Source organism: Borostomias antarcticus (assembly GCF_949987555.1).
Source record: "Borostomias antarcticus genome assembly, chromosome: 5".
Lineage (NCBI taxonomy): Eukaryota > Metazoa > Chordata > Actinopteri > Stomiiformes > Stomiidae > Borostomias > Borostomias antarcticus.
The window spans coordinates 6,236,856-6,248,843 of NC_140238.1; the positions used below are offsets into that span (position 1 = coordinate 6,236,856).

At 42.0% G+C, this 11,988-nt stretch overlaps 1 protein-coding gene across 1 annotated transcript; it reads right to left on the reverse strand.

Annotated features, from left to right (window-relative positions):
• Window positions 1-266: 266 nt before the first annotated feature.
• LOC311309223 (alcohol dehydrogenase 1-like) lies at window positions 267-4,381 on the reverse strand (the record flags this gene model as incomplete). The annotated part of the gene is made up of 6 exons (XM_084438404.1): window positions 267-409; window positions 576-667; window positions 1,020-1,295; window positions 1,661-1,867; window positions 2,135-2,222; window positions 4,240-4,381. The coding sequence occupies 6 exons, from the start codon at window positions 4,379-4,381 to the stop codon at window positions 267-269; spliced, it is 948 nt and encodes a 315-aa protein (XP_084294530.1).
• Between the last annotated feature and the right edge of the window lie 7,607 nt (window positions 4,382-11,988).

Genomic DNA, 11,988 nt, shown 5'->3' on the forward strand with positions numbered 1-11,988 from the left:
TATTGCAAGACAATCAGCAGGAGTCCAAAAGATTTTGCCATTTGGACTCCATTTGGACTCCATCTGAAGAGGTCTCACAGGCACCAAATTATACGGCCCGTAGATACGGATGATCTACAGTCGAGACCAGATGATCCACAAACTGTCAATAAACAATCACCTACTTAGTTGAATGTTAATTAAAAATTAGTTGAGCATCTATAGATCTATTGGAGGGCCCTCCAAATAAATTGGCATCCAGTCCCATAAATGAAGCATGCAGACATTCACCATTCACCAGTCTTCATCAGCTCGATAGCAGCATTGATTTGCGGCAGAGTCATGTTGTGGGTGATGAACTCATCCAGCATCAATTTCTTCTCCAGGTAGGCCTTCACCATCTGAGGCATGTCTTCCTTGCCCTTAAAACCTGCCAAAAACACCACCACCATGCACATACACACACAAGCAGAGAAAGAAATATTATTCTCACATTTAGATAGTATTAGTCATTAAAGCAGCTTGTATATGGATTACATCATCTTATATAATAATATACCCTTTAATGAGCTCAAGAGGTTTATTGACAGACTCGCCTCCAAACACAGAGCCTTTCCATGTGCGTCCAGCGAGGAGCTGAATGGGTCTGGCAGCGAAGTCCGCCATGTTTGTCCAGCCCACCATGACACTGGGTTGGAGGTTAACTCAGATCATTTGATTTGCATACTATCCTTGCTCAATTTTACTGCAGTCAAATATTTGATACTCAGTATCAATATACATATACAATAATACAAACCTCAACCCTGGTCATCACAAACAAGCCATCAACCAGCCAAGCACATGACTCTCCAATTTAAATGATCTAACTACCATCATTAACTGCAGTAAAAAAAAAAAAAAAGGAATAAATAAAAAACACTAAAAACACAGACATAAATCTCTCATCAATGGCATCACCCCTGTCTTAAAACACACACGCATACACACACACACGCACACACACACACACACACACACACACAAAAGCACCCACCCACCAATCCCAACCCACCATCACAGCCACATTCCCGACACACTCCAAGGAAAGGTTCACTCCCCCATTGGTCAACTCAGACAGCACTTGGCTGATGGGTTGGCTGTGGTCCTTGGGGTTGACAAACTCTGTTGCACCAAAAATCTTGGCCTTCGCAAATTTCTCTGGGTTGATGTCGACAGCAATGATCCTCTTAGCCCCCGCAGCCTTGCACCCCATGACAGCAGCCAGACCCACAGCTCCAAGGCCCAATACAGCACATGTGGACCCCGGGTTCCACCTATGAACAAAGAGATGTGTAGGTTATTTGTAGATTATTTGGTTGTTCCTGTAGGAGAACCCTGTGTAAAAAAAAAAATGCTTCCAGGTAGAACTATTTATTCAAGCAAAGCTTTCATGTGGAACCATATCAATGATTAAAGGTTCTACCAAAGTTCTTAAATCCAAAGACATGCACACACACACACATTCACACTCACTCACTCACTCACTCACTCACTCACTCACTCACTCACTCACTCACTCACTCACTCACTCACTCACTCACTCACTCACTCACTCACTCACTCACTCACTCACTCACATCCTCTCTCTCTCTTTCTTTCTCTCTCTCTCTCTCACTCAAACACAGACGCAAGCACACACACCATGGCAGTGTTGACAGCTGCTCCATATCCTGTGCAGACTCCGCAGCCTAGGAGACAGACCTTGTCCAGGGGGGCCGAGGGGTGAACCTTAGCCACAGCGATCTCACTGACCACGGTGTACTCTGAGAAGGTGCTAGTTCCCATAAACTGGAGCACCTTCTTTCCCTTACAGGTAAATCGGGTATCGGATTCCGACATCATTGGCCTTGGTTAGAAAGGTTTGTACACAGGGATGTTTTTTACATAAATTAAGCATTATAAACATTTATAAACATTATGATTTTATAATAAACATTAAGAATGTCCACGGTCTCATGAAAATTGCTACACCATACTCAAATGATGTGTGACTGCATCACAAAGCAAACAGATTTAGCAGTGGAAAGATAAAAGTTGAAAATATATCTACAAGAAGATGATGAGGAAAGCTTGAAGGCCGAAGATTGCTACTGTGAATGTGTAATGATCTCACCAGCCCTTCTCACACTGATTGGTCTTGGGGTTCTTGCAGAACCTGCAGTCCCCACACTGGGAGATGAACAGAGGAATCACCTTATCCCCTAAGGTAGAAGAAACAACATTTTATATTAACTTGGTAGCTCAGTGTTGAGAGTAATGGATGGATGGATGGATGGATGTTCTTAATGATGCTGCCAAGCGGTCACGTGCATAAGATAAACAAAACAGGGCCCAGAATTGAACCTTGTGGAACACCACATCATATCCACCATCTTAGAGTTTTGGTCACCAAGAGTGACAAAGACCGTTCGGTCTGTTAGATACTGTTGAGTAGATCAGTTCAGTAGATCCTGAACTAGTTAAGAACTTGGCCGGAGACCCAGGTTTCAAATCTTTCCATGAGGATATCATGGTCTACAGTGACAAAAGCTGCACTTAAATCTGAGAGAGAGCTTTTTGGCATCTGTGTTTCCTCTAAGATTGTTTACTACTTGTTTACTACTTGAAACCAGATTTGAATTTATTTTAGAGAGTGGCCTAAACTTGTGCTGAAGAATCTAAAATATGTTTCTTCCAGAGGTGTTTCACGACGGCATTTATAATAGCACTGGGGAAAGTGTCAGTGAACAATGACTTCTTAACAAGAGCGTACACTCACCAGATAGCAGGCCCTTGTGTTTAATAATACAGTGCAATCCGAATTAGGATTAAAATGGCAACTTCATAGCACGCAGAGGAAATCTCACATTCCATTAACAGGGTGGACATATTTCAGGTGTCACATGTTGTTAATATATCTAAATAAAATATAATTTTGGCGCCTTAGCTTGACCAGTATGTTTTTCAGTAAGTTAGATATGTATAGAACATGAAAATGTAGGTAATTCAACATTTTCTTTATCCCAAGTTATGAAGTCCAAATGGCACCCTATAAAAAAATGACCCTGTAATTGTTTGCGGGGAAAAAAATTGAAAACTAGAAAGGGTGCTTGGAGAGCACAGACCTCTGCCCAAGAATGCATTTCATCAGTTGTTGAATGTGTAAGTGGACAAAAATTAACAGACGGTGATTGAGAGATAAGAAAGTGGCAAGGTCTCTCTCTCCCTCTCTCTTTCTCCCTGGGCTATCAGAGGTCTCTCTCTCCCTCTCTCTCTCTTTCTCCCTGGGCTATCAGAGCCCATTCAGTAGGCCTAGGGTACAATCAAACCTCAATAACAGATACATGTTGACACTTTTATTAAACAATGTACATCATTTACAAATGTACATCATTTACTAAATACAAAAAGTTTCAGAGGTTTCTGTTAGCAGTCTTCTGTCTTTTCCCTCTGTCTGGTCGCAGTCCCTGGTTTACTATGTTTTTAACCTGAGGAGGGGAGAACACAATTACTACTGTAAGTCTTGAAACTTAAAGGAGTAGTAAAGGGAAAATGCATGTTAAGCCCTGTTTTAAGGTTACTTATGATCATATACAATGGTTCAGATCAAAACGTTGACAAAACTAGCACTTTTGAGAAAGTCTGATAATTGCTCTACCACCGTTTTGGTCATACAATGGATGTGGGTGGGCACCTTGAAAAATCATTCAAAAACTCTCGATTTCAAGGACAAGAAGCTCACTGAGGGGGTAATTGGTGTCCGTTGGTGTTCTGACATCAAATTCGCCGCAAAGTATGAATCCTGTAGGGTTTTATTGATCATTTTATGAAATCCATTGACTTGTATTGAAGCGACCGTTGTAGATGTGTAGATAAATCCTTGAGGGGATTCAGGAAGCGGAACTACTTAGGGTAGCTATTGTTATTGTTTATGTTGCTAGGCTACCTAGTTTTCGGAAGTTTACACACGTATGTGCTGCGACTAAATAGTTCTACGCTAAATATTTAAAAAAGCCTTTCCAGATGAACTAGAATCTTACTTTATGGCGAATTATATGTCAGAACGCCAACGAACGCTAGTCTGCGCCCCTTGTATCCTCAGTCCCTTCCATGGTGCCCCAGTCTACCTTTAGGACTGCCCCTAATTAATTCTTCCTAGAAGGCAGAAGATTGTGGCTCCTAGGGCCATAACTCCCACAGCAAGGAGTATTTTAGCCGAGAGGTCCCAGGACTGTGTGCCACTGTCCAGAGCCCTGATCCTGGTCGGTCTTTTGATCATGGGAGTGACCAGGGATACTCTGGTCCTCTGGTGGGCGTTGGATGTCTTTTTCGCTAAGCTCTTAACTAACAGGTCCCAGACCCAGAATCTGCAGATCTCCATATGGTCCCAGACCCAGAACCTGCTGGTCTCCATATAGTCCCAGACCCAGAACCTGCTGGTCTCCATCTGGTGGGCGTCGGTTGTCTCTGTCACAGTTTGAAGACCAGTGAAGGAGGCGAGGTCAAAGTCAAGTGGAAGTCGTGGGTGACGCGGTCCAGGTGGAGAGGCAGCCCACTGTTTAGGCAGGATGGAAGACATCAGGGTATCTCTGAAGGCCTTGATGTCTGAAGGATCAATCTTGATCACCGCCACTAAGAGAGCAACTCCAATAATAAGCTTTAAATGCTGAAAAGCCATCAGAAAAGTCAGAAATGTTCACAGGAAATTCAATAGTGAATGCACTCCATGGTGATGTTACTGTATGAATCTATAGCTGTCTTTGTTATGATGTCATAGAAGAATTGTTCTAGATGTCATAGAAGAATTTTGATCATGACAGCTCAGCATTTTAATTAGTTGTTGAGTGTTCCATCTACTGTATGGGATGCTCACCCTAGTTATCTGTACATTTTTTATTAATTGTGCATGTTTGTGTGTGTGTGTGTGTGTGTGTGTGTGTGTGTGTGTGTGTGTGTTTGTGTGTGTGTGTGTGTGTGTGTATGTCTGTGTGTGTGTTCTGTGTCTGCCATCATTGGCAGTCATTTCATATGGAAAAGACGCTGTTACCTATATTCATAAATAGCTTTGATCTCCCTGCTGGGACTACATTATGTGAATGTGATCTTGCACTGCGTTGTGTGACTCTTGCTACTGTTGAATTTTGATATTGATTTGTATCTTTGATTGAAAATCCAATAAAGAAATTGAAATGTGTGTGGCATACATCACACTGGGAAGATTACATGACTTCTCATGCCAAGCATTGCAGTGATGCCAACAGGAGCAGCACTTTTATTAAACTATATACATGATTTACACTATGTACATAATTTACAAAAAACTAAAACAAAACACAATCACTATAATATACAAGAAAACAACATTATTTACATGTTGCCCTTCCCTGGGCTTGAACTCCAACCTACTGGTTTGAAGGCACACACACCCTACCGAAGGAGCTAGAGTCTGTTACTCTCAGGTCTGATCTCTTCTAGACCAATAATAATAAGTTGATACATATCATGTAGATACAGATATATGTTCCTATTATTTGTGTCAACATACTTTACATCTGTGAGCAGTGGTGGTCGGTGGGAAGTAGTATTCTAACTCCACAGTGAAATCTTTACTTTTTAGCACGTTCTCTCAAGGTGGAGGTAACAACATACAGTTTGATACTGCAATCATGTCCATATCACGAGATACCATCCAGGGCCCATGGGCCATTTTTGTGTGTTGGCTGTAAGCCAACCACCAAGAAGTGGGAATCCTATTTGTCGCTCCCTTCCTCTTTCTTGTTGTTGTTGACCTGCAGTTCTATTGTTGCTACCACAAGAGGCAGTGGTCCCAGAACATCAAAACAAAAAGAGTCCACAGATTTCCCAGGTCAGCGGTGGCCGAATGGATAGTGCGCTGTTTATATTATACCTCCATGTGCACTGCCTATCACCGCGAAGGTTGTGAGTTCAATCCTTGGTTTGGACATACCAAGGTACCATGACATATTTTGTCACTGGATGTTATAGAAGTTATGTAATGAGCGTGGGTCATATTTGTTAATTATAGACCCTTTTACAGCCTTGTCAGCACAAGTATGCACGCGCATTCTTGAAACAGTAGCAGAGGAAGACAGACGAAATCGCCATTATTAAGCGTACGGACTGGACTGAGGAAATCATCAGAAATGCCTGTGTTTGCGGTGCCCATTCTATATCAGGTAAGTTATTTTGACTACCTGGTTTCACTGGAATGTCTGGTTGAAATGTAGCCTTTCTCAGTCCCGTTGTCGCATTCCGCTCGCTCATACCAGACAACAGTCCTTTGCTGGTCCATTCACTTTTCCGTCAAAATAAATCGGTGTCGGCCTAGTTGGAGAGGCGCTCATATTTAGCTTACAAGTGTCAGATAAACATGAAACTTCACTTACCTAAGCAAAAGGGTCTATTTTAACAAATGCTGGGTTGAAGCTTCAAAGCACCGCCACCACCACAGAAGAAGACTACCTCGGAAAAATAATTTTACTCGGAAAGAACGCGTCTAATTAAGTTATTTATTGGTAGCGCCGAGGCTACAAAACCCAGCATTTGTTAAAATAGAGCGTGGGTCATATATTTGTTCATTATAGACCCAGCTATGTATGCGCGGGCATTCTTGAAACAGAAGCAGGTGGAGACAGACGAGTTCAGAGCGAGCCGTATTTTAGTGCAAACACTAGTATTTTATATACCATCAATATGTCTGGCTGTTGCATCTACGGGTGTAGGCTACAAATCGGCGCTCTAGTGACAAACTTTATTCGTTTCAAGAGGAAACCGGCCTTTTTAGAAATGGAGTCGCCTGTGGCTAAGCATAGCCTACGGACTGGACTGAGGACATAATCAGAAATTATTATTAACCATTTTATATCAGGTAAGTTATTTTCTTGTCCCTATAGCGCCCTAAAATACAGCTTGTCGGTGGACACGCAACCGTATGCATTTCAGATTGATCATGTTGGCAATGTGTGTGAATTTGCTGCTATGTGAGAGATAAGGACCTGTTGTCGCATGTCGTTGACAAGCTTCCCCTTATGGTGTCAGAACAATGGCTTATGAATGCAATGTTTTTATGTTAAATACAGTAGCTCAGAGATGGTTAGCACTGGCAGGGCTATTTCAGTTTTATAAAAGGCGTTGTGGTGTTTGAGCACGAGTTATCGTAGCCTAATGGACTTCGTTTTGGTGCGGAATTATAGTTGTTTACATTTTGATAGGAACAATTAAATTGTCTTGCAAATTATTGGTACCCCTACCAGTGGCGATTGCTCCTATAAGCCAGGGTAATCCTGTTTTACCCATACAAATCCAAAGCCATCGTTCTGACACCATAAGGGGAAGCCTGAAATCAACTTTCAGACTGTTTTTGACTTAAATGCGTCTTGTATTCTGCCATATCGCTTCATTTTCATCCGTGTTTAGCATTTTGGTAGTGCTCCGTCGCCCCCTACTGTAGTCTTCATGAAAATACAGTCCACGTTACGGTCCGTTGACACCGGTCTTACTAGCTCGTTATTCACTTAACATTGTAGGCCAGATAAAATTATTCTAGCTTACGGAAGTCAAGACCAAACCAAATTAGTGAAGTAGGGGAGTAGGCTATTGAGTGCTGTGTCCTAAGGGGGTGTATTTTATCGTCCTGTCATTCTCTTCGTGGTGCTTGGCCATTGTTGTCATAATGGCTCTTTAGTTTATTTAGTGTGTCCCTAAAAGCTTGGTTGTTTCGGCCTAAATATTGCCCTCTTATTCGCTCGCTCTCAAATTATTGGGAGGCATTGGGAGAACAGATGTGGGAAGTTAGAAATGTCACATGCTGCAGCATTTCACCTCGCTGTATTTGGCAGGGAAATCCCGTTGGAAATCTTGTGGGATTTCAGACGGGTGTTATTTCGTTTTAGTGATGCACCACCGCCAGGTGGCGTCTTTGAGTAGATTTAGCAGGCTGGGCTCAGTGTTTTTCTCCTATAGTCTACGAATGAAGCATCATTAAGTTTCACATTCTTTAATTTAAATGCTCTGTTGTAAAGCACTTTGAGCTGAATTTATCTGTATGAAAGGTGCTATACCTTGTTCTCAAACACGTTTTCTCCATCTGGATGTAATTTAATTATTACGAACACCTATATCTAGGCCTACAGTAGCCTATCTATCTCGGTAACTGACGTCGGGTCAAGACGTGGTGGCTGTTTGGTCAAATGCGCAAAATAACAGTATTGTAAATATATTTGTTAGTAAAGATATGGTGAACGTGGGGGTTTTGCGTTTTGTTTCTGGAACGCATTCAACTGGTAGGCTACTCGTAAACCCCGGAAGTAAATTTGAAGACGGGGCATAATGTAGCCAAGTCTGAGCGCAGTAGGCTATATGGCTTCAGCACGATACAAAGAAAAAATAAGCTTGATCGACTTGTGGATCCATACAAAATTGACATAGTCGCCATGAGTAAAGATCACTCATTGCCAATCATATCCGGACATTAACTATCTTGTGCATAGATAGCGGCAGGTTTGACAGTGAGTGCGTTCACATGCACAATATACACAATATTTTGTTATTTGAATGATCTTGAATATATATATATTCAAGATCATTCAAATAAGAAAATATCGTGTATGTTTTTATTTATTTATACCGGCCGCCAGCCGTTCCATGAACGGCTATAGGGAATGCGCAGTTTCGCGCTGGCTACAGCCTATTATATGCACAGTTTCGCGCTACGTAGGCTATTATAAATAAGTATTATTCATTGGGGGAGCTTGGACTCATTACATTACATTACAGTCATTTAGCAGACGCTTTTATCCAAAGCGACTAACAATAATTGCACTCGCTGGGGACTGGTGGAGAGACGCAGAGCCTCCCCAGACGCGACATCTCCAGTTGGCTGAAGAGCTGCGCGCTCTGGCGTCCAAGCCACCGGCGGCGCCCCTCGCAGTGTCCACAGAAGAATACCCCCACCAAAATACCTGCATGGTGAAGACAAGCTGCAGCAAGAACAGAACTGTCTACCAATGCATGAAGTGCACCTAGCTGTCTGTGAGAGGCTATAGCAGAGGATATGTGCGAAGTGTATTTGAGCTGCTGCCTCAACCGTGCGTAAGAGCAGAGCGCATCAACTCGTGTATAGCTACAACTAGTAGCCCATAGCCATTAAAACGGCTTATTGTTTTATTCATATATCAACTAGATAATTCGATAATAATGAGTAGCCTAGTAGGCTTAAATTAATTCAATAGGGCCAAATAAGCCTTAAGTTGTAGCCTAGGCTACAGTACAATCACAAGACGCATAGGCCTAGCCTACCGTAAAAAGCGTTGCGTTCTCATAGGCCTATATTAACTTAGATAATTATTAATTATGCTCAGGTCATAATGTCCGTTGAAAATAATTCCCTCTAAGCAGAATTTGAATTGTATTAAAATAGGCTAAAATTAAATTTCCACATATTCTGATTCCTTGTAGGTCTATATAAAAAAAAAAACATTTTTTTAATGTGTAGCCTAGGCTATAGGCTTCTGCGATGAACAAAACAGCCACAATGTAGCCTGCTTAGCGAGCGAGAGGGCAGTCTACCATAAAGTGTAGGCTTTAGCCTAACCATAATGTAATATATCTAGACTACATGCATTGTGGTATTTCTTTATATAGCCCAGCCTGCAATTGTTTCTCAATAAACAGTTATGTCATCCTCTGAGTCCGAGTAGGCTAATAGACCGGCAGCTCTAAATGCCTTCCCAATCAATGAGACATAGTTGTAAAAATGATGTTTTATTGATGAAAAGGGTAAAACTGAAAAACATGGAGAGTCATTGCATTGATCGATGCAGTCCGTTCAAATAGGCATCAAAAGATATAGTAGGCCCATTTAAAATGACCAATTACATCTTCAAATCCCTTCTAATCTTGGCCTTTGATAGGGTTTTTTCCCGCTATACTGCCATTTATATCCGAACATTAACTATCTTGGCATACAGAGAACAAACAATGAAACAAATAGATTTCCTCCCTCTCTGTCTATGGCATCCTCAATGTATTTAGACTAGCCTATCCAACTGGACCACTCCAATGAATGTTGAACGTAGCCTACTTTTATTCTTTAGGTTTTAGAGAACAGGCCTACAATGTCCACACATGCATGTGCCATCTGACTAGCTCGTCACTCGCCAGCGAACCTGGACTAGACTATTGTAACCCCCCCCCCCAAATTCTTTTATATTCAAATAAACTGGATGAACCGGTTTCCTAGCCCTGGATCGTGGGGAGGGGTGTAGCCTGCGTTAGCGGGTGCTTTGCCATGACCGGCCATTGAATTCGCTAGTTTGATTGATAGATGGATGGATTTAACGGTCCAAAGTAGATTGTGCAAGTATTGTATAGGCCCATGTGTAAGAGATGAATGGCTGTAACTCAGCCAGAGGAAGGCCCTACTGTAGATTATCAGCATTATCACCAGTCTCAATTTATGTCTCAATTTATGTGTTGCCATTCATTTAAACCACCATCTCATCTAGACTACTTCTGTTGCTGCATTTTTACATTTATGCTTTCATGATTTTAGAGCGCAATAAACATTTTCCAGGATTCCAAAAAGTCCATCCATTCATCCAACTTTGTTCTGAGCGCAGCGCAGGCTGGTAGCCTACTGTCAAGGCTCACGACTGATGCACTCCCTTAACACGTCTCGCATCCCCAGACCATCAAGAGAATTTCAATATGAAAGACCTTGGGATTCCAGGAGTCAAGGCCGTTTCAGACGGGGAGCAACATTCCGCCTGCGTTCTCGCTCGGATCAGCGGGGGACGCACGCGTCCTGCGCGCAGCGGGGAAAGCTGACTACAATTCAGCTCTTGTCGCAGGCGGGCGTGTGCAGCCTAGTTCCATATGAGAACACTCCTCGGTCCAATTCCGTATAGTAGATCAGCCTGTGTACTTTCAACGAATGTATTATTAGACATAATATCATAATAATATATAAAGCCTTCAACCTCCTGAGCTGCCTGCCTGATGGTCTCAGGGCTAAAGAGACCGCGCGTGGTTTTCCTCACCCTATTGGCATGCTATCAATGAAAGAAAATACATTGTAAATAAACATGGTTTAAGGCTATTGTTTTTATGTAGGCCTATAGGTTAAGCTATTTGTGTTCATAAGGTAACGTCATTGTAAACGAAAGTAGCCTATAGCCTATAATCCAATTGACTGGAACCAGGGGGTTTGACAAAAGTTATGAGGCAAAATAATTTGTCTTGACTGCATTCAAGATGTATCTTTCACATTAAAACTACATACAAAGCTGGGAATGCTAAGAAAATTGCATATGTTTGCAAACTAAAACAAGTGAACACAATTTTACAATCGAAAATGCTTATGAGACCATTATTTTACTTATATGGGGCAAAAGTGGTTTCTCTTCCTGCTTCTGCCTAAGCCCTCCACAATACCACAACACAACGGTGTCATGTTTTACCGAAGGAGAAGTGAAGAAGACGGTAGCCAGCAGTAGCTAAAGCAGTTAGCTAATGTTAAGATCATTCCTCTAGCTGCTTTGCTGCTAATGCGAGTTTGTCTCCGTTCCTGCCCGAGAAACAGAAGTTGAACTAATAGCATCAAAATCAAAATAGCTACAGGAATCATCGTTGTAAAGTTAGCTATCTGCTTTTTAGCCACCGACAGCTACCGTTAATATTATGGAAGCTGCTGTCGTGAGCTAACTTGCTATCACGGTCTTATCGTGCAGCTTCACAGGCTGCTATTAGCAGACAGCACTAAAGTTGACAAAATCACACTTGCATATCATTAGAATTCCAACCATTTATATGGGATTTATCATTCAACTAAACATGGAACCTGAATACTACCTGATATTTCAACCTGCTGCCATCAGTGATCGGCGCGTCTGCTTGTTTGAGTCATGAATATCTTACGCAGTTATATTCCATGTAGTGTCCCAAAACTGTTAAATCATTCCCCATGTA